The sequence below is a fragment of the Rana temporaria genome, chromosome 5, assembly GCF_905171775.1.
Source record: "Rana temporaria chromosome 5, aRanTem1.1, whole genome shotgun sequence".
In the NCBI taxonomy this organism is placed as follows: domain Eukaryota; kingdom Metazoa; phylum Chordata; class Amphibia; order Anura; family Ranidae; genus Rana; species Rana temporaria.
In genome coordinates, this window is record NC_053493.1 from 85779492 (window position 1) to 85802086 (window position 22595).

At 48.6% G+C, this 22595-nt stretch overlaps 1 protein-coding gene across 2 annotated transcripts in view; it reads right to left on the bottom strand.

The window, feature by feature from the left end:
* SP4 (Sp4 transcription factor) overlaps window positions 1-22199 on the bottom strand; it is a 41048-nt gene extending 18849 nt beyond the window's left edge. Inside the window, exons 1-3 of one of the 2 annotated variants that reach the window (XM_040352804.1) lie at window positions 22025-22199; window positions 17365-17450; window positions 5875-7411 (exon numbers count right to left, since the gene is read on the bottom strand). In XM_040352804.1, coding sequence (XP_040208738.1) covers window positions 5875-7411; window positions 17365-17433 — 1606 coding nt within the window. In that variant the 5' untranslated portion in view covers window positions 17434-17450; window positions 22025-22199. Of the gene's footprint in view, window positions 1-5874; window positions 7412-17364; window positions 17451-21593; window positions 21832-22024 lie in introns of those variants that run through there. The other variant, XM_040352803.1, reaches the window with a different exon arrangement.
* Window positions 22200-22595: the final 396 nt, after the last annotated feature.

The window sequence follows — 22595 nt, forward strand, 5'->3', positions numbered from 1 at the left end:
GGTTTAACTCAGTACAGGCCTCGCCATGATTGACCAAAGAAGTTGAGTGCATGTGCTCAGCGTCATATCCTAAAATCGTCTTTGGGAAATAGACGTATGAGTGCTGCCAGCATTGCTGCAGAGGTTGAGGGGGTTGGGAGTCAGCCTGTCAATGCTCAGACCATACGCCGCACACTGCATCAAGATGGTCTGCAGGGCTGTCATCCCAGAAGTAAGCCTCTTCTAAGATGATGCACAAGAAAGCCCGCAAACAGTTTGCTGAAGAAAAGCAGACTAAGAACATGGATTACTGTAACCATGTCCTGTAGTCTGATGAGACCAAGATAAACGTATTTGGTTCAGATGGTGTCAATCGTGTGTGGCGGCAACCAGGTGAGGAGTACAAAGACAAGTGTGTCTACAGTCAAGCATGGTGGTGTGAGTGTCATGGTCTGGGGCTGCATGAGTGCTGCGGGCACTGGGGAGATACAGTTCATTGAGGGAACCATGAATGCCAACATGTACTGTGACATACTGAAGCAGATCAAGACTAGGCCGCAGGGCAGCGTTCCAACATGATAACGACCCCAAACACACCTCCAAGACGACCACTGCCTTGTTAAAGTAGCTGAGGGTAAGGGTGATGGACTGGCACCATGTCTCCAGGCCTAAACCCTATTGAGCATCTGTGGGGCATCCTCAAACGGAAGGTGGAGGAGTGCAAGGTCTCCAACATCCACCAGCTCTGTGGTGTCGTCATGGAGGAGTGCAAGAGGACTCCATTGTCAACCTGTAAAGCTCTGGTGAACTCCATGCCCAAGTGGGTTAAGGCAGTGCTGGAAAATAATGGTGGCCACACAAAATATTGACACATTTGGACTTTTTGTACTTAGGGGTGTACTCACTTTTGTTGCCAGCGGTTTAGACATTATTGGCTGTGTGTTAAGTTATTTTGAGGGGACAGCAAATTTACACGGTTAGGCTGGTTTCACACGGATGTTCAGTTTTTTTCAGTTCAGTCACGTTTTTTTTGTAAAATAAACAGATCAAAAACGGATACAGATGTCAAGTTTTCATATCCGCTGACATCTGTTTTTTTACAAAAAAAAAAAGTGAATGAATTTAACTTCAAAGACTATATGTAACTGGTTTCTAAGGAGGGGACTAGAAAGCCGGCCGCCGCATCCTTAACAACCGATGAATGTAAAAAAAAAAAAAAAAACGGTGTGGTCCCCTCCCCAGGTCTTTCGGATCTAGTATGGATTCGGAGGGGAGGCCCCATGCCAATTTTTTTTTAAATGGCGTGGGTTCCCTTTAAAATCCATACCAGACCCATATCCGAGCATGCAACGAGGCAGGTCAGGAGAGGGAGGGGGACAAGCGAGCGCCATACCAGGCTGCATGCCCTCAACATGGGGGGTGGGTGCTTTTCCCCTCCCACCCCAAAGCACCTTGCCCCTATATTGATGGGGACAAGGGCCTTTTCCTGACAAACCTGGCCAGTGGTTGTCGGGGTCTGCATGTGGTGAGGTTTATCGGAATCTGGGGTGCCCCCCAGATTCTGGGCTCCCCCGCTATGAGAATCGGGTACAAACTACCCTACCCATTCACCAAAAAGGCAGTGAAATATAAAATAAAATAAAATAAAAACACACAAGAGCCAGTTTTTGACAATTCCTTTATTAATAGCTCTGTCTTCTCCCAATGCCGCCCTCTCTTCCCGCAGCTGTCTTCACCTCCTGCTGCCGTCTTCCCCAATGCCTTCTCCTCCTGCACCTGTGTTCTTCCTCGTCGCCGGTTACCCGCTAAAAATAAAATAAAAAAGCCACTGTTTTTCTGCCATCTTCCTTCGTTGTGTCGTCCGCTGTCTGGCATCTGTTATACAGCCATGGGGCGTGGCCACCAGATGACATGACCTGAAGAGCCTGCCCCCTGTGATGTCACAGGGGCAGGCTCTCTGGGTGATGTCATTGGATAGCCACGCCCTATGGCTTTAGAATAGATGGCAGACAGAGGATGGCAACAGATCAGAGGAAGACGGCAACAGAAGAACAGCGGCTTTTAAATATTTTTATCAGGTAACTGGCGGTGAGGAACTGGACAGCGGTGGGAAAGAAGGCATCAGGGAAGACTGCAATGGGAGGAGACGGCGGAGAGGACGGCGTTGGGAGAAGACAGAGCTATCAATAAAGGAGTTGTCAAAAACCGGCTCTTTGTTTTTTTAACATTTCACTGCCTTTTTGGTGATTGGGTAGTATGTACCCCCTATGTATTCACCTAGGGGGGGGGGGCTGGATTCTGATAAGCCCCCTGCAGACAACCACCGGCCAGGGTTGATGAGAAGAGGCCCTTGTCAACATCAACATGGGGGCAAGGTGCTTTGGGGTGGGGGGGCGCAGGGCTCCCACCCCCCCATGTTGAGGGCATGCAGCCTGGTATGATTTAGTAGTGGGGGGGCTCGCTTGTCCCCTCCCTTTCCTGACCTGCCCAGGCTGCATGCTTGGATAAGGGTCTGGTATGGATTTTAAGGGTGCCCACGCCATTTTTTGTTTTTTTCGTGGGGGGGGGGGGGGGGGACCCCACGTCGCTTTCACAATTTTTTTTTTGCCGGCAACTTTTTTTTACATTTAGCTGTCACCAGGGAACTGACTCATCGGTTGTTAAGGATGCGGCGGCCAGCTTGCCGACCCTCCTTAACAGCCAGGTTTATACAGCGTATTTAATGAGGGGGAAAAAAGGGTTTAAAAATGGATGTCAGTGGATCGGATGTAAGCAGGTCGTCTGCTAACATCAGTTTTTCATCCGTTTGGGTTTTGTTTCGTCATAAAAAATGGATATACGAACGGCCGTGTGAAAGGGGCCTTTACTACAATGTAAAGTAGCGAGTGTACAGCTTGCATACATGGCCGTTCCGTATATCCGTTTTTCATCCATTAGTTGGCGGATGAAAAACAGACATACGTGTATCTCTACGGGATAGCGGACATTAGCAGATGATCATACGCTGACATCCATCTCTGCTAAGCTCCGTTTTTTATGACGGAAGAACCCCAATAATTTTATCCGTAAAAAAAAACTGGAACGGACAAAAAACGGATGTTAGCGTCCAATCCGTTTACATCAGTTTTTAAACCCTTTTTTCCCCCTCATTAAACACACTGCTGGTTGCTAAGGAGGGGGCCTTGAAGCTGTGTGAGGTCCCCCCCAGGTCTATCGGATCTAGTATGGATTCGGGAAAAAAAAATGGCGCGTGGTGCTCCCCAAAATCCATACCAGACCCTTATCCGAGCATGCAGCCCGGCAGGAGACGAGCGAGCCATAGACATAGCAGGCCGCATTCCCTTAGCATGGGGGGTGCAAAGAGCCTCTTCTCGACAACCCAGGCCGGTGGTTGCTGATGTCTGCGGGCGGGGGGCTTATCGGAACCTGCCCCCCTCCCCATGTGAAAGGATATTGAATACATACTACCCCTACCCATTCACCAAAAAGGCAGTGAAAAAAAAAACACAAGAGTCGGTTTTTGACAATTCCTTTATTAACAGCTCTGTCTTCTCCCGGTGCCGTTCTCTCCGCTGCCATCTTCCCCGATGCCTGCTTTTCCACGGTAGGGATTTTAGGGGGGGGGGGAGGCCCATGCCATATTTTCTTTTTTTTTTTTTACATTTTGCCGTATCCCAAAGGGCCTGGAATGGACCACACAGCGTTTTTTGTTTTTTTACAGCAATTTTGTTTTTTACATTCAGCTGTCAGCGGGGAACCCATCGGTTATTAAGGACGCGGTGGCTGGCTTCCCAGCCCTCTCCTTAGCTACCAGCTATATACAGTGTTTGAAGTTCAGTTCAGTCACATTTTTTTTGTTTGTTTTGTAAAAAAGGGATTTCAGCGGATACTAAAATGGATGTAAAAGTTGACATTTGTATCCATTTTTGATCTTTTTTTTTTTTACAACAGAAAAAAAATGTAACGGAACGTCCGTGTGAGACCAGCCAAAGTGTAATTTCTTCAGTGTTGTCACATGAAAAGATGTAATAAAATATTTTAAAAAATGTAGGGGGTGTACAAATTTTTGGGAGAAAAAATAATTATATATTGAGGTCAGGACTCAACCCCAAACTCGCTCATTCATGTATTTGTGGACCTTGCTTTGTGCACTGGTCCAAATCATTTGGTGAAGGGGGAATTATTGTGTGGGGTTGTGTTTGGCCCCTTAGTTTTAGTGAAAGGAACTCTTAAAGCGGAGGTTCACACAAAAAGTGAACCTCCGCTTTTTGGACCCCCCCCCCCCTCCGGTGTCACATTTGGCACCTTTCAGGGGGAGGGGGTGCAGATACCTGTATAATACAGGTATTTGCACCCACTTCCGGGAATAGACTCCCGCTGGAGTCACGCCCCTTATCGCCTCCCTGCTGTCTTCTGGGAAACACACAGGTCCCAGTGAGGACTTGTGCGTTCGCAGTAGGTAACCGGGCAGTGAAGCCACAATGCCTCACTTCCCGATTCCCTCACCGAGTATGGCGGCGGGGGCAGCCGAGAGACGAGCAATTGCTCGGCTACGGCTGCCGACATCGAGGGCACCCTGAACAGGTAAGTGTCCATTTATTAAAAGTCAGCCACTGCAGTATTTGTAGCGGCTGGCTTTTAATATTTTTATTTAAGGTGGACCTCCACTTTAAGGTGTCAGCATACCAAGACATTTTGGACAATTTCATGCTCCCAACTTATGGGAACACTTTGGGGTTGGCCATTTCCTGTTCCAACATGACTGCGGACCAGTGCACAAATAAGGTCCATAAAGACGTGGATGAGCGAGTTTGGGGTGAAGGAACATGACTGGCCTGCACAGAGTCCTGACCTCAACCGATAGAACACCTTTAGGATGAACGAGAGTGAAGACTGTGAGCCAGGCCTTCTCGTCCACATCAGTGCCTGACCTCACAAATGCGCTTCTGAAAGAAAGGTCAAATATTCCCATAGACACACTCCTAAACCTTTTGGACAGTCTTCCAAGAAGAGTTGAAGCTGTTATAGCTGAAGGGTGGGCCAACTCAATATTGAGCCCTACAGACTAAGACTGGGATGCCATTAAAGTTCATGTGTGTGTAAAGGCAGGTGTACCATTACTTTTGACAATTTGGGGGTAGATTCAGATAGAATCGTCTATCTTTATGCCCGGTGTAACGTATCTCAGATACGTTACGCCACCGTAATTTAGGGCGCAAGTTCTGTATTCAGAAAGAACTTGCGCCCTTAATTACGGCGGCGTAACGTATCTGTGTCGGCGTAAGCCCGCATAATTCAAATGTGGATGATGTGGGCGTGTTTTATGTATATTAACTGTGACCCCGCGTATGTGACGTTTTTTTACGTCCCAGTGCGCATGCTCGAAAACGACGTAAAATTTTCAAAACTCGGCGTGGGAACGACGGCCATACTTAACATAGGATACGCCTCATATAGCAGGGGTAACTATACGCCGAAAAAAGCCTGACGTAAAAAAATGCGCCGGCCGGACGTACGTTTCTGAATCGGCGTATCTAGCTCATTTGCATATTCCTTGCGTAAATCTATGGAAGTGCCACCTAGCGGCCAGCGTAAATATGCAGCCTAAGATACGACGGTGTAAAACACTTACGCCGGTCGGATCTTAGGGAAATCTATGCGTAACTGATTCTCTAAATCGGGCGCATAGATACGACGGCCCGCACTCAGAGATACGCCGTCATATCTTCTATCTGAATCTACCCCATAGTGTTTTTTGTGGTCTAACCTCATATTATATGGCTTTGGTAGATTGGAAATTGTACAAGAAAATTGCATAATGTATGGCCAGCCTAAACAATGTCCGGATTCATCAAAACAGCAAACATGGTTAAAACATGCAAAGATGACACATACCTCCAACGTTTGTAATAGTGACAGGAACCCCCTGAACCTGGACTCCAGCCGTACCAAGATTTGCAACGCTGACTGTCTGCAGGTTAGGCACAGATGTAAAGTGGGCAGCATTGAGAGTGATTGGGGTGCCAGAAACTGTCACTGGTGTAATCTGGGCAATTGTGCCACTACTGGTGGACACTGGAGTTATGGTGAGCTGTTGCTGCAGGCCAGCATTCTGAACCTGCAAATTCTGAAGGCTCTGGATATTCTGAACCTGCACAGTTTGCCAGCTGATCTGACCAGATGGAGTTAACGTTGGGGCCCTTATGAGAATCTGCGATGGGCTTAGTGCTTGGAGCTGAACGTTTTGCAGCTGTTGTTGCTGAAGAGTCTGTATGGTCTGTCCTGATTGAAGCTGAAAAGACTGCTGTGGTATGGCTTGTATAATCTGTTGCTGCGGCTGCTGAATCTGAATTTGCTGTAAAAGTGGCTGCCCCATGATCTGCACCTGCTGCAAGGAGCTCGACTGATCGGACACATTCTGAAGTCCGTTGGCCTGAAGCTGACTGCTACTTTGAGATTCAGACTCGGTGACAGAGGATGGCGATTCTTCTGCTGCCCGGTCTGTACTTGCTGGTGTGCTCGTGAACTGGCCCGATTCAGCTGTGCTGACAAGCGTGTCGCTGCTAGTCAGAGTGGTAGACACAGTGGTTGTACAGGTGGTGGAGGAGGCGGAGGAGGAGGGAGAATCGGGCATGGTACTGATGGAGGAAGTTGTGATGGGTGTAGACATCAGCTGATTTCCATTGGTAACCCCACCATCTGTGGTCTGAACAATCTGTGCTGAACCTCCTCCAGCAGACATACTGTTGATCACGGGCAGAGCCAGAGTCACTCCTCCTATGTTTATGGGCAAGGTGGTCACTACTTGAGGAGTACCAGAGATGGTCTGCAGCTGCAGTGGTATAGAAACTCCAGGCCGTATCTGCATTTGATTCCCTAAATTCTGTGCAATAATATTTCCAGATGCTGTTCTGTTGCCAGCAGTGATAATGGCTTGATTGTTACCGGCGGGAATAAATTGGATTTGACCTTGCAAATCTTGCAGTGTGGTGGCATTTCCAGGGCTGAACTGAATGTGCTGACCATCCAAAGTCTGAATCTGGGGAATAACTTGGTACTGCACGTTCCCTCCAGGCGTTTGGACCTGGATGACCTGGAACTGTCCAGGGGCTGAAGTGCTAGTTTTAGTTTTTGTGGGCGATGAATTATCATTGCTGCTAGTAGACGAACCTGCTGTACTAGCTATTGAAATGCCTTGCTGAGCTATACTGTTTTCCTTCGAGATGGGAGGTGCGGCCGCGACTATTTGCCAAGCGCCGCCTGCCAGCTGAGTGGTGACCAACTCCAGCTGCTGTGGCTGGTTTTGCAGCTGAACCAATCCTTGGCTGGGATCTATGATTATCTGTTGCTGTCCCACGGTCTGATTTTCCCCAGTGTTTCCTATTTTACTGCAGGTTGCAGCTAGCAAAGCCAAGGGAGAAGGCTGAGAGTCCTAGTGAAAAAGAAAGTGGGAGAGAACAGAGAGGATGGGTGTGTTTCCATCTGACAGCTCTAACACAAGATCTATAACAGGAAGTGGTCACAGTCTCAGAAGCATCTAAGCTTTTCTAGAAACGTTTCTGCAAATAGCAACTTACTGGAAGCAACAGATGACATTTAAAGAAAATTGTTTTTTTTCTTTTACAAGCAGCCTTGCAAAAGCAGACTTAAAGTGGTTTTAAACATTCAAGATTTCTTATTTTTTTCCCCAATTGACAATTTATTCTTTTTTTTTTTTTATGTGAAAAAATGTAAGAGTAACAGAGGACATCATGTAAGGCTCCAGATTTTTTACCTTCGTGCATTCTATACATGAAGGTAAAAAAAAAAAAAAAAAATCTCTGTGCAGTGCCCCCCCCTAGCCCCCTCTAATACTCATCTGAGCTCCCTCTCGATCCAGTGATGTGCACAAGAACTGAGCTTCTCCTGGATCTCTCATTCTTCATCGGCTGAGATAGCAGCGGGAGCCATTGAATCAATGAGGAGTAAGCAGGGGGTGGGGCCAGGGCCACGACTCTGTGTCTTATGGATGCATAGAGCGGGGCTCGGCAGAGATTATGAACCAGTACCTCTAGAGCAGTGATGGCGAACTTTGGCACCCCAGATGTTTTGGAACTACATTTCCCACCCATGAGGCTTATGCATGCTGGAGTGTAGTTGAGCATCATGGGATATGTAGTTCCAAAACATCTGGGGTGCCAAGGTTCGCCATCACTGCTCTAGAGCAAGCAGCACTGGCTGAAAAGGAGGAGCCAGGAGTGCCGGCAGGGGACCCGAAAAGAGTACTCAGGGCTGCTCTGTGCAAAACCACTGCACAGCGCAAATAAGTATAAAAAAAAAAATCAATAAAAAAATCAATGAACATTTAAATGTCACTTTAAGGTGCCCCCATGTCGAGACTACGGACTATGTACACATTTTTAACATAAAGTAAAATAACTTTAAAGGAATAGTTCATCTTTATCACAAAAACTGCCTATGCAGGTAATGGAAGCATGTAGATTGAAATAAAAAACCACTGTGCAGCTTTGACTAAAGTTGAATAATGCCTGTGATATAGGTGTAGACCATCTACAATGGAAAACTGAAAAACTCACAGAGATGGCATCATCGTGTCCTGCCTTGTTGCTAGGATGGGGTTGATTTACTAAAACTGGAGAGTGCAAAATCTGGTGTAGCTGTGCATGGTAGCCAATCAGCTTCCAACTTGTTCAATTAAGGTTTGACACACAAAAAAAAAAAACCTGAATGCTAAATGGTTTGTAGGCAGAGTTGCACCAGATTTCTCACCCTCTAGTTTTAGTAAATCAACTCCATAGGGAGATATTTACTAAAACTGGTGCACACAAAATCTGGTGCTACTGTGCATAATAAACAATCAGCTTCTAACTTCAGCTTGTTCATTTAGGCCAGGTTCACACTGGTACGACAAACGCTCCGACATTGGGAGCTCATGTCGTATGAAATGTGAAAAGAGCCGTCTTAAAGCGGGAGTTCACCCGAAAAAATTTTTTTAACCTTAGATTGATGCTCATTCGGGTAGTTTTTTTTTAAAATCAAAGCCGTACTTACCGTTTTAGAGATGCATCTTCTCCGCCGCTTCCGGGTATGGTCTACGGGACTGGGCATTCCTACTTGATTGACAGGCTTCCGACGGTCGCATCTATCGCGTCACTCGTAGCCGAACGTCGGTGCGGCTCTATACGGCGCCTGCGCACCGACGTTCGGCTACTTTCGGAAAATCGTGACGCGATAGATGCGACCGTCGGAAGCCTATCAATCAAGTAGGAACGCCCAGTCCCGCAGCCCATACCCGGAAGCCGCGGAGATGATGCATTTCTAAAACGGTAAGTACGGCTTCGATTTTTAAAAAACTACTGATTCCCCTTGACAAAATGAACATCAATTGAAGGTTAAAAATTGTAATTTCCGGGTGAACCTCCACTTTAACTGGTCCGACACAAATCGGTCAGACTTTGATCCTACTTCAATTTCAACCCATTGAATATAATTGAAGTCGGATCAGTCAAGGCATGTGACAGGCTCTGATGATCTTGAAGGGGAACTCCACGCAAAAAACAAAACAAAAAAACCCACAAACAGCATGGGTTCCCTTTCCAAGACCATACCAGGCCCTTCAGTCTGGCATGGATTTTAAGGGGAACCCCCATGCAGAAAAAAACGGCATGGGGTTACCCCCCCAAAATTTATACCAGACTCTTATCCGAGCGTGCAGCCTGGCAGGTCAGGAAAGGGGGGACGAGCTAGCGCTAGCTCTGAACTGTACCAGGCAGCATGCCCTCAAACTGGGGGGGGGGGGGGGGCAGGTGCTTTGGGGCAGGGGGACCTTGGCCCCCACCCCAAAGCACCGTGTCCCAATGTTGATGAGGACAAGGGCCTCTTCCCGACAACCCTGGCCATTTATTGTCAGGGTCTGCGGACAGGGGGCTTATCAGAATCAGGAAGCCCCCTTTAACAAGGGAACCCCCAGATCCTGGCCCCCCACCCTATGTAAATGAGTATGGCCCTACCCATTCACCTAAAAAAAAAAAAAAAGCAGGTGTTAAAAATAAAATGCAGTACACAGGTTTTTAAAGCAATTTATTAAGACAGCTCCGGCGTCTCTTCTGACTTCCTCTCCCCTCTTCTGGCAATGTCTTCTAGCCCTCTCTGGTTCTTCCCTCTCTGTCTGCCTTCTGCCTCTGCAGGGTCTTCTCCCGATATCTCGGCACCCTCTCCCCCTCTAATGCTGGGTGCGTGGTGTGCCAATACTTACAGTTGTGCTCATAAGTTTACATACCCTGGCAGAATTTATTTCATTTTTCAGAGAATATGAATGATAACACAAAAACTTTTTTCACTCATGGTTAGTTTTTGGCTGAAGCCATTTACTATCAATCAACTTTGTTTACTCTTTAGTTTTTATAATCACAACAGAAACTACTCAAATGACTCTGATCTCTGACTCTGAAGTTTACATACCCTAGTTCTTAATACCGTTTATTGCTTCCTTCTGGCCACTCGACCATGCAGCCCATCTTTCTTCAAGTGCCTCCTTATTGTGCATCTTGAAACAGCCACACCACATGTTTTCAGAGAGTCCTGTATTTCACCTGAAGTTATTTGTGTTTTTTTTTTGCATCCTGAACAATTTTCCTGGCAGTTGTGGCTGAAATTGTAGTTGGTCAACCTGACTGTCGTTTGGTTTCAACAGAATCCCTTATTTTCCACTTCTTGATTAGAGTTTGAACACTGCTGATTGGCATTCTCAATTCCTTGGATATCTTTTTATATCCCTTTCCTGTTTTTTACAATTCAACTACCATTTCCCGCAGATCCTTTGACAATTCTTTTACTTTCCCCATGACTCAGAATCCAGAAAAGTCAGTGCAGCACTGGATGAAAGATGCAAGGGTCTGTCAGATCACAGGGTGAGGATGGTTACCATTAATAGCCATTTAAACCCCTTTGTGTCAACTTGTGTGCATGTTATCAGGCCAAAAACACAAGGTAGCTAAACCTTTGATCAGGGTAATTTGAGTAGTTTCTGTTGTGATTATGATTTAAAAAGAGTAACCACTTGCCGTCGCCGCACCGTCGAAATACGTCCACAAGGTGGCTCTCCTAGGCGAGATCACGTGATATGACGTCCTGCCTATTAGCCGCCACTAGGGGCGCACGCGCGCCGCCGGATGCGCGCGCGCCCCCCGCTCGCCCCCGACTCCCGTGCGTGTGCCCGGCGGGCGCGATCGCCGCCGGGCACACGCGATCGCTCGGTACAGAGCGGGGAACGGGAGCTGTGTGTGTAAACACACAGCTCTCCTTCCTGTCAGCAGGGGAAATGCTGATTTTCTGTTCATACAATGTATGAACCGTGGATCAGTGTTTCCCCTAGTGAGGCCACCCCCCCCCCCCCCACAGTAAGAACACACCCAGGCATACTTAACCCCTTCCCCGCCCCCTAGTGTTAACCCCTTCACTGCCAGTGGCATTTTTATAGTAATCTAATGCATTTTTATAGCACTGATCGCTATAAAAATGCCAATGGTCCCAAAAATGTGTCAAAAGTTTCCGAAGTGTCCGCCATAATGTCGCAATACCGAAAAAAAAAAAATCGCTGATCGCCGCCATTACTAGTAAAAAAATATATTAATAAAAATGCCATAAAAATACCCCCTATTTTGTAAACGCTATAACTTTTGCGCAAACCAATCAATAAACGCTTATTGCGATTTTTTTTTACGAAAAATATGTAGAAGAATACGTATCGGCCTAAACTGAGGAAAAAAAATGTTTTTTTATATATTTTTGGGGGATATTTATTACAGCAAAAAGTAAAAAATATTCATTTTTTTCAAAATTGTCGTTCTATTTTTGTTTATAGCGCAAAAAATAAAAAACACAGAGGTGATCAAATACCACCAAAAGAAAGCTCTATTTGTGGGAAAAAAAGGACGCCAATTTTGTTTGGGAGCCACGTCGCACGACCGCGCAATTGTCTGTTAAAGCGACGCAGTCCCGAATCGCAAAAAGTACTCTGGTCTTTGGGCAGCAATATGGTCCGGGGGGTAAGTGGGTAAAACACAGTTGATTCATAATAAATGCTTCAGCCAAACACTAACCATAAGTGATAGAAACATTTTTGTGTTATCATTCATATTCTCTGAAAAATGGCCAAGAAATCATAAATGTTGTTAGGGTATGTAAACTTATGAGCACAACTGTATATTGGCATGGGACGGGGTCACGGGTAACCTCATATGGAGGCCCGCCCCCTTATGACGTCACCGCCCAGTGCATGAAGTGGTAGTGCTGGCCTAAGGGGGCAAGGCCTCCATAGGACATCACCTGGTGACCCCGCCCCCATGCCAATATAAGTAGTGGCACAAACACACCCAGCATTAGAGCGGAAAAGAGCATTGAGTCCATTTTGGAAGAAGACAGCGGAGAAGACCCGGCAAAAGAGCGAGAAGACAGCAGAGAAGACCCGGCAAAAGAGCGAGAAGACAGCAGACAAAGGGAGAAGAACCGGAGAGGGCTAGAAGACCCCATCAGAGGCAGCGGACAGAGGAACCGGAGAGGGCTAGAAGAACCCAGTAGAGGTGAATGGATTGGGGTACAATGTACCCCATACTCATTCACATAGGGTGGGGGGCTGGGATCTGGGGGCCCCCTTGTTAAACGGGGGCTTCCAGATTCCGATAAGCCCCCGCCTGCTGACCCTGACAACCAACGGCCAGGGTTGTCGGGAAGAGGCCCTTGTCCTCATCAACATGGGGACAAGATGCTTTGGGGTGGGGAGCGCATGTTTAGGACATGCGGCTTGGTACAGTTCAGGAGGGGGTGCTCGCTTGTCCCCACCCCCTTTCCTGATTTGCTGGGCTGTGTGCTTGGATAAAGGTCTAGTATCGAATTTGGGGAGACCCCGTGCCATTTTTTTGGCGTGGGGGTTCCCCTTTAAAATCTATACTAGACCGAAGGGCCTGGTATGCTCTTGGAGGGGGAACCCATGCCTTTTTTTTTTTTTACATTTTGCGTGCCTGGTTTTGTCTGGGATTAAAGTCGGATCCCTGTTCATTGAAGTCCGACCAAGTTGCAGGGCAAAGTCGGATCCACAGTCGTACGACTGTCGTGTTGTACCAGTGTGAACCCGGCCTTAAGCTTTGACAATAAAACTTGGAAGCCGATTGATTACTATGCACAGATTCTGTGTGCACCAGCTTTAGTAAATCTCCCCAGTCAGCTGATTTAAAGCCCGTCGCACCCTCATGTCACAGCAGCTTTGAGCTCATTGATGCTGCAATGGAGGAAATAGTGGATCCACACATGTGCGGCTTTCAAGAGCTTGCTCCTGTGATGACGGAGGTGAGCAGTAATGGCTGGGAGTGTCTTTTAGCCACTTCCCGTCTGGCCTAAAGCGGAATGACGCTCTTTACCACGTGATCAGCCGTGTCCAATCACGGCTGATCATGATGTAAACAGGAAGAGCCATAGATCAGCTTTTTCTCACTCGCGTCTGACAGACGCGTGTAGAGGCGAGCCGATCGGCTGCTCTCCTGACAAGGGAGTCTGTGTTGATTGTTTTTCAGCGCAGCCCCCCCGCAGATGCCAGCCCAGGACCACCAGGGATGGCCACCACACTAGACCACCAGGGAAATGCTAATCAGTGCCCAAACAGCTGCCAATCAGTTCCCATCCCCAATGCCTGCCAGTGCCATCAGTAATGCCCATCATTGCCATCTATCAGCGCCGCATATCAGTGCCACCTATCAGTACCACCCATAAGTACCCATCAGTGCCGCCTACCAGTGCCCGTCAGTGAAGGCGAAAACATACTTATTTACAAAATTGTATAACAGAAACAAAAGACATTTTATCTTTTATTTTCAAAGTTTTCAGTCTTTTATTTGTTTAGCAAAAAATAAAAAAAAACGCAGAGGTGATCAAATACCACCAAATGAAAGCTCTATTTGTGGGAGAAAAATTATAAAAATTCTGATTGGGTACAGTGTAGCATGACCGTGCAATTGTCATAAGTGCCCAGTATTGAAGTGGTTAAACATTTTAGCAAAAAAGCAGGATGGGATGATGCCATCTCTAGGAGTTTTTCAATCAGGATTCCAGAGGTACGTAAACAGCCTACACCTACATCAAGGGCATTATCCAACTTTGGTCAAAGCTGCACAGTTGCTTTTTATCTACAGGGGCCCCTTACCTGCACAAGCATGTTTTTGTTAAAGGAGAACTAACCCTTTAAAGGCATACACCATCTTTCAGATGTTTAGGGTGTAACATGAAACATTGTTGCCTTCCAAAACCCCAGACCTGTGAATGGGATGACTTCAAGTCCCATCTACCTCCATGGCATAGGAACTCAGGGCCTGATCCACAAAAGGGATACGCCGGCGTATCTACTGATACGCCGTCGTATCCCTGTTTCTATCTATGGAACTGATCCACAGAATCAGTTTCTCATAGTTAGGCAGAAGATCCGACATGTGTAAGGGACTTACACTGTCGGATCTTAGGATGCAGTACCGCAGCCGCCGCTGGGGGCATTTCTCGTCGAAATCCAGCGTCGGGTATGCAAATTAGCACTTACGGAGATCTACGAAGCTTTTACTCTTCGTTTTTTCTCCGTAAGTATTAGTTTGCCGTCGCAAAATTAGGGCTGCTTTTACAAAGTGTAAAGTTAATACACCATGTAAAAGTATACCCTTCTATCCCGCGACGCTGTCAAATTTTTTTTAAAACATTTTTTTTTCCCGCCGCATCTCTTTTTTTTCCCGACGCAACTTTTTTTACCCGGCGCGATTCACAAAACTCGGCGTAACGTAATTTCGCGCAATGCACGTAGGGAAAATCGTGTTGGGAGCATGCGCAGTACGTCCGGCACGGGAGCGTGCCTAATTTAAATGGGACTCGCCCCATTAGATTAGGAACGCCTTGCGCCGGACGGATTTAAGTTACACCGCTCAAAATTTCGAGGTAAGTGCTTTGTGGATCGGGCACTTTAGTAGAGATTTTGCGGCGGTGTAACTTAAACGGGAAAAATCAAGTTACGCCAGGTTTTTGTGGATCAGGCCCAAAGAACCTGTTGCATAACTGTGGTGATGTTGCTACACTGATAGTTCAGTGGTTACTACCTCCAGCCCCATCGAGGTTGCAATGCTCTGCATGCATCAGTGAAAAAATGTAATATATGCACATTTTTTAGTTTTATGAATATGAGTGCATGTAATACATTTCTGCAAAAGGTGACCTATACCTTGAGCCCTGATTTACACTATGAATTGCATAGGAATCAGATCGCAATCCTGTGCAATTCACATGCAATTTAGTGTGGTGCAATTTGAGCCCATTTATTTTAAATAGGCTTAAATCATATTGCATCACACCAAAGTAGTGAATGCACCAATTTTAGGCCCCTTTCACACTGCCAAGACTTGAAAGTCGCTCTTGTAAAGAAAAACTAAAAAAAAAAATAATAATCTGCGTGGCTAAAAATAATGAAAATTCAGGAGGAGTATGCCGTCTCTTGAATTACTGCTTTTTCTTTACAATATACACTCTCATTGATCGCAGATAGTATAGCTCTCGCTATATCTCCAGTGCTGCGACAAAAGATTTTGAGTAGATGTAAACCCCATTCAAATTTGACCTACATATATCTATAGTGTTAACTTATCTCTCTCCGAAGCACAGAGTCCCGTGTCTTTCTGCTGTTTCGTTCCTCTGCAAGACCCCTTTCACACCGGGTCATTTTGCAGGCGCTATTGCGCTAAAAATAGCACCTGCAAACTGACCTAAAACAGCCGCTGTCTGAAAGGGTGAAACCCCCAAGGGGTTTCACACTAGAGCGGTGCGGTAGCAGGACGATAAAAAAAAAAAGTCCTGCTAGCAGCATCTTTAGAACGGTGTGTATACTGCTCCTGCCCATTGGAATCAATGGGTCAACGCAGCTATACCGCTGGCAAAGCGCCTCTGCAGAGGCGCTTTGCGGTGGTTTTTAACCCTGTCTCGGCCGCTAGCTGGGGTAAAACCGCCCCGCTAGCGCCGAATAGCGCCACGAAATTGGCGGTTAAAGGGCCGCTAAAAATAACTGCCCTTTACCGCCGCCCCCCGCTCCAGTGTGAAAGGGCCCTTATCAGCATGATAACTTCTGACAAGTTCTCCAAGATGGGAGATAAAAGCAGCCTTAAATTTTTATCGGGTGGGTGCTATAAATAGATTGGCAGAGAGCTTGTCTTGTCATAGCACAGCTCTGAAAGTATCTTCGTTCTTCTGCCTATGCGGTGTGGGGGGGCCTTTCCTCCAATCAGCTGTCGCAAGGTGTAAGGCAAGACTACACACCTACTACTACCTGAGGGCTTTCACACTGAGGAGATGCGCTGGCAGCACATTAAAATATGTCCTGCAAGCAGCATCCTTGGAGCGGTAAAGGAGCGGTGTATACACTGCTCCTCCACCGCTCTTGCCCATTGAAATGGGCACCGCAACCAAGCCACTGGCAAAGCAGCGCTTTTTGCCGGTGGTTTTAACCCTTTATTGGCCGCTAGCGGGTGTTAAAAGCATGACGCTAGCGGCCGAATACCTCCACAAAAATTACGACAAAGTGCTGCTACGCCACCCGCGCCCCAGTCTGGAAGCGGCCTAAAGAATATAGCAGGCTGAAGACAGCAGATAAACATGTAAAACTTATGTAGAGAGATTTGTTTCATCTCTGTGTATCATCTGAGGTGTTCACTTCACTGGCTGTATGTGAGGGTTTACATCCATTTTAAGGCTCTTCTACACACAAGTCGCTCTGTCCCCCCCTATTAACTACTTGTAACTCAGCAGATTTTAAATAAAGTTCAACCCCCCCCCCCCCCCCCCAACGTTCTTCATTAAATACACCATTGCTAAAAGCCATACTCCAGGCAGAAGTACCTTCACAGGTCCAGCATTAAACATTCTCGTTCTAATGAGAACCTGTCATGCAGGCATACTTCCATCTCCTGTAAATCAGCTAGCTTGCATGTCGGAAGAAGTGCAGGTCCTGCTGTATTTCCTGGCCATTTTGGCTGCAAGTGTCATAGAACCCAGTACCATAATTATATCTCTAGGCCCCCTTCTCATCCTTTATTACACTGGGGTCTACGAGAGCTGCAGTGCTTACAGCCAGAGGGTCCAGAAAGTACAGGGGTGGAACTGGACTTCCTTGGCATGTAAACTAATTTACAGGACATAGAAGTATGTCTACATGACAGCAAGATCCTCCTGAGGAATGGAAATGCTTGCCTTGCTGGAAAGCTTTGAAGAGAATCCTGCACAAAGTAGGGGTTTAAAATTTGGATAAAATTCTGAATTAGATAAATAAAAATAAACGCAGTGCACCCTGAATGTACAGAACATACAAATTACCTGTGAACCTGATGACTTGCCCTTTTTTTTGGCCTCTGGTTCGTTACTTTTTCCTTCCTCGCTGGCCATATCTTCCTCTGCCTGATCTGTAAAAGAACCACAATGACAGGACAGGTGTCAATAAACAAAGTAACGGAAAACGTCCAGCAAGGCACTGGAAAAGGAAGGTTGCTAATTTACCATTACTAGCTTCTACCATTAAATCCTATTGTGTTGTCCCATATTCTAACCCCTGCAATCCCAGAATAAAATAATAAAAATAAATCAGCAGTGGAGTTCACAATTTTGGAAAGAATTTTATGTCAATCTCTATTTTTAAACCCCCCCCCCCCCCCCACATCCTATTGCATGGGATGTTCCAGGCAGAACAGATATGACTAAATGAGCTCATCTTACAGCACGTGTACCAGGTTTATAGTGACCTGAGCCAAGGATTGTGAAAGGTCCAAAGGACCCTAGTTACCACAGTGGATGGAGGGTGGCCACAGGACCATGACAACAAGTCCATGGTGAACAGAGTGAAGGGTAGTGACAGGGCCATGGTGACCATAGTGGAGAGTGACAAAGCATTGTGACCAGAGCGCAGGGTGATGGGTCCATGGTGACCAGAATGGAGCTTGGTAATCAGAATGGAGCTTGGTGACCAGAATGGAGCTTGGTGACGGGTCCATGGTGACCAGAATGGAGCTTGGTGACCAGAATGGAGCTTGGTGACGGGTCCATGGTGACCAGAATCGAGCTTGGTGACCAGAATGGAGCTTGGCGACGGGTCCATGGTGACCAGAATGGAGCTTGGTGACAGGTCCATGGTGACCAGAATGGAGCTTGGTGACGGTTCCATGGTGACCAGAATGGAGCTTGGTGACGGATCCATGGTGACCAGAATGGAGCTTGGTAATCAGAATGGAGCTTGGTAATCAGAATGGAGCTTGGTGACGGGTCCATGGTGACCAGAATGGAGCTTGGTGACGGGTCCATGGTGACCAGAATGGAGCTTGGTGACGGGTTCATGGTGACCAGAATGGAGCTTGGTGATGGGTTCATGGTGACAGGATTGTGGTGTCCAGAGAAGAAGGTGATGGGACCAGAGAAGAAGGTGAGAGGACCACAGTAACCAGAGAAGGTTACAGAACCACGTGACTAGAGAAGGTTACAGAACCACGTGACCAGAGAAGAAGGTGACAGAACCATGGTGACCAGAGAAGAAGGTGACAGAACCACGGTGACCAGAGAAGAAGGTGACAGAACCATGGTGACCAGAGAAGAAAGTGACAAAACGAAGGTGACCAGAGACCTATGGTGACAGGACCATGGTGAGCAGAGACCTATGGTGACAGGACCATGGTGAGCAGAGACCTATGGTGACAGGACCATGGTGAGCAGAGACCTATGGTGACAGGACCATGGTGAGCAGAGAAGAGGGTGACAGGACCATTTTGACCAGAGAAGAGGGTGACAGGACCATGGTGACCAGAGACTAGGGTGACAGGACCATGGTGAGCAGAGAAGAAGGTGACAGGACCATGGTGAGCAGAGAAGAAGGTGACAGGACCATGGTGAGCAGAGACTAGGGTGACAGGACCATGGTGAGCAGAGACTATGGTGACAGGACCATGGTGAGCAGAGGGATGGGTGACAGGACCATGGTGAGCAGAGGGATGGGTGACAGGACCATGGTGAGCAGAGAAGAAGGGTGACAGGACCATGGTGACCAGAGAAGAGGGTGACAGGACCATGGTGACCAGAGAAGAGGGTGACAGGACCATTTTGACCAGAGACTAGGGTGACAGGACCATGGTGAGCAGAGAAGAAGGTGACAGGACCATGGTGAGCAGAGACTAGGGTGACAGGACCATGGTGAGCAGAGACTATGGTGACAGGACCATGGTGAGCAGAGGGATGGGTGACAGGACCATGGTGAGCAGAGGGATGGGTGACAGGACCATGGTGAGCAGAGAAGAAGGGTGACAGGACCATGGTGACCAGAGAAGAGGGTGACAGGACCATGGTGACCAGAGACTAGGGTGACAGGACCATGGTGAGCAGAGAAGAAGGTGACAGGACCATGGTGAGCAGAGACTAGGGTGACAGGACCATGGTGAGCAGAGACTAGGGTGACAGGACCATGGTGAGCAGAGAAGAAGGTGACAGGACCATGGTGAGCAGAGACTAGGGTGACAGGACCATGGTGAGCAGAGACTAGGGTGACAGGACCATGGTGAGCAGAGACTAGGGTGACAGGACCATGGTGAGCAGAGAAGGTGACAGGACCATGGTGAGCAGAGACTATGGTGACAGGACCATGGTGAGCAGAGACTAGGGTGACAGGACCATGGTGAGCAGAGACTAGGGTGACAGGACCATGGTGAGCAGAGACTAGGGTGACAGGACCATGGTGAGCAGAGACTAGGGTGACAGGACCATGGTGACCAGAGACTAGGGTGACAGGACCATGGTGACCAGAGACTAGGGTGACAGCACCATGGTGACCAGAGAAGAGGGTGACAGCACCATGGTGAGCAGAGAAGAGGGTGACAGGACCATGGTGAGCAGAGACTAGGGTGACAGGACCATGGTGAGCAGAGACTAGGGTGACAGGACCATGGTGAGCAGAGACTAGGGTGACAGGACCATGGTGAGCAGAGACTAGGGTGACAGGACCATGGTGAGCAGAGACTAGGGTGACAGGACCATGGTGAGCAGAGACTAGGGTGACAGGACCATGGTGAGCAGAGACTAGGGTGACAGGACCATGGTGAGCAGAGACTAGGGTGACAGGACCATGGTGAGCAGAGGGATGGGTGACAGGACCATGGTAAGCAGAGGGATGGGTGACAGGACCATGGTGAGCAGAGGGATGGGTGACAGGACCATGGTGAGCAGAGGGATGGGTGACAGGACCATGGTGAGCAGAGAAGAGGGTGACAGGACCATGGTGAGCAGAGACTAGGGTGACAGCACCATGGTGAGCAGAGGGATGGGTGACAGGACCATGGTGAGCAGAGGGATGGGTGACAGGACCATGGTGAGCAGAGGGATGGGTGACAGGTCCATGGTGAGCAGAGGGATGGGTGACAGGTCCATGGTGAGCAGAGGGATGGGTGACAGGACCATGGTGAGCAGAGAAGAGGGTGACAGGACCATGGTGAGCAGAGGGATGGGTGACAGGACCATGGTGAGCAGAGGGATGGGTGACAGGACCATGGTGAGCAGAGGGATGGGTGACAGGACCATGGTGAGCAGAGGGATGGGTGACAGGACCATGGTGAGCAGAGAAGAGGGTGACAGGACCATGGTGAGCAGAGACTAGGGTGACAGCACCATGGTGAGCAGAGGGATGGGTGACAGGACCATGGTGAGCAGAGGGATGGGTGACAGGTCCATGGTGAGCAGAGGGATGGGTGACAGGACCATGGTGAGCAGAGGGATGGGTGACAGGACCATGGTGAGCAGAGGGATGGGTGACAGGACCATGGTAAGCAGAGGGATGGGTGACAGGACCATGGTGAGCAGAGGGATGGGTGACAGGTCCATGGTGAGCAGAGGGATGGGTGACAGGTCCATGGTGAGCAGAGGGATGGGTGACAGGACCATGGTGAGCAGAGAAGAGGGTGACAGGACCATGGTGAGCAGAGGGATGGGTGACAGGACCATGGTGAGCAGAGGGATGGGTGACAGGACCATGGTGAGCAGAGGGATGGGTGACAGGACCATGGTGAGCAGAGGGATGGGTGACAGGACCATGGTGAGCAGAGAAGAGGGTGACAGGACCATGGTGAGCAGAGACTAGGGTGACAGCACCATGGTGAGCAGAGGGATGGGTGACAGGACCATGGTGAGCAGAGGGATGGGTGACAGGTCCATGGTGAGCAGAGGGATGGGTGACAGGACCATGGTGAGCAGAGGGATGGGTGACAGGACCATGGTGAGCAGAGGGATGGGTGACAGGACCATGGTGAGCAGAGGGATGGGTGACAGGACCATGGTGAGCAGAGGGATGGGTGACAGGACCATGGTGAGCAGAGGGATGGGTGGTGACATGTAGGATGCTGGACTCGCCCACCTCCAATGTTTGTATCTCCTCCATGCAGACACATGCTCATGTAAAGCCGACCCCATGCCTGGTGTCACACCCCATAGGAGGAGGAGGAGGCAGTGATCCCGGGGAGAATATGTACGGAGGGGGCCCTGGATCTGTCAGGGGAGGGTGTTGTGGGGGTGTTACGTACCGCTCATGGTGAATTAGTACTTATTCGTGGCACTGATAATCAGGAGGAAGGGACGCGGCTAGTGGAAGGGACGCGGCTAGTGGAAGGGACGCGGCTAGCGGAGGGGATGGGACGGGGGGAGGATATAAAGGCCGGTCGCTGTGGCTGAGGGAGGCTGGATGCTGGAGGAGGAGGGATGGGGGGCCTGGCTCCCTCTCATGGCGGCTGTAGCTGGTTGCAGAAGGGGGTTGTGGCGTAGTAGCTCCGTCTCTCCCCGCAGCCGGGGCCCCTGATCCCCCCGCCCTGATTGACAGCCCCGGAGAGGGGCGGCCCGGACACCCCTTCTCTCCCACCTCCCCCTTCCATCCCGCTACGGGATCCGTCGGCTCCATCCAGCCCTGGCGAGGCCTCCTCCCCGGGACCCTCCTCTTTCCCTCCTCGCCACGGCTTACCAGGCGGGCTGCCTCCTCAGGGTGTGCGGGGACCGCTCCGCGGAGCACTCCAATGGGGGGTGACGGGGGGCGATCGGCGGATCCGGTGCAGCGATGATATTTTATTTTATTAATATTTTGCTCCAGCTGCTGGAAGAAGTCTCCTCCCCTTCTCCTCCTCCCCCGGACAACACAACGCTGACCCCGCCTTCTCCCCCTCCTCCCCCAGACACACGGCAATGGCCCCGCCCCCTCTCTCCACTGCCTGGCCATGGAGCTCGCAGCATTAACCCTCCGATTGCCGGAGCGCAGCGGCATTGTTATCAGCCACGGTCCTCCTTCTCAGGATCACTGGCTGCTGGGCTTGTACCTTTTTATTGGACAGAAAGTCACAAGATTAATAAATATCTGCTAACAACTCTAGATGATTACATATTCTGCCAAAAAATGTTGTTTTATATATATATATATATATATATATATATATATATATATATATATATATATATATATATATATATATATATATATATATATACACACACCCACATCCACACTATGCTTGGGTTTAAAGGAGAACTCCACTACCCAG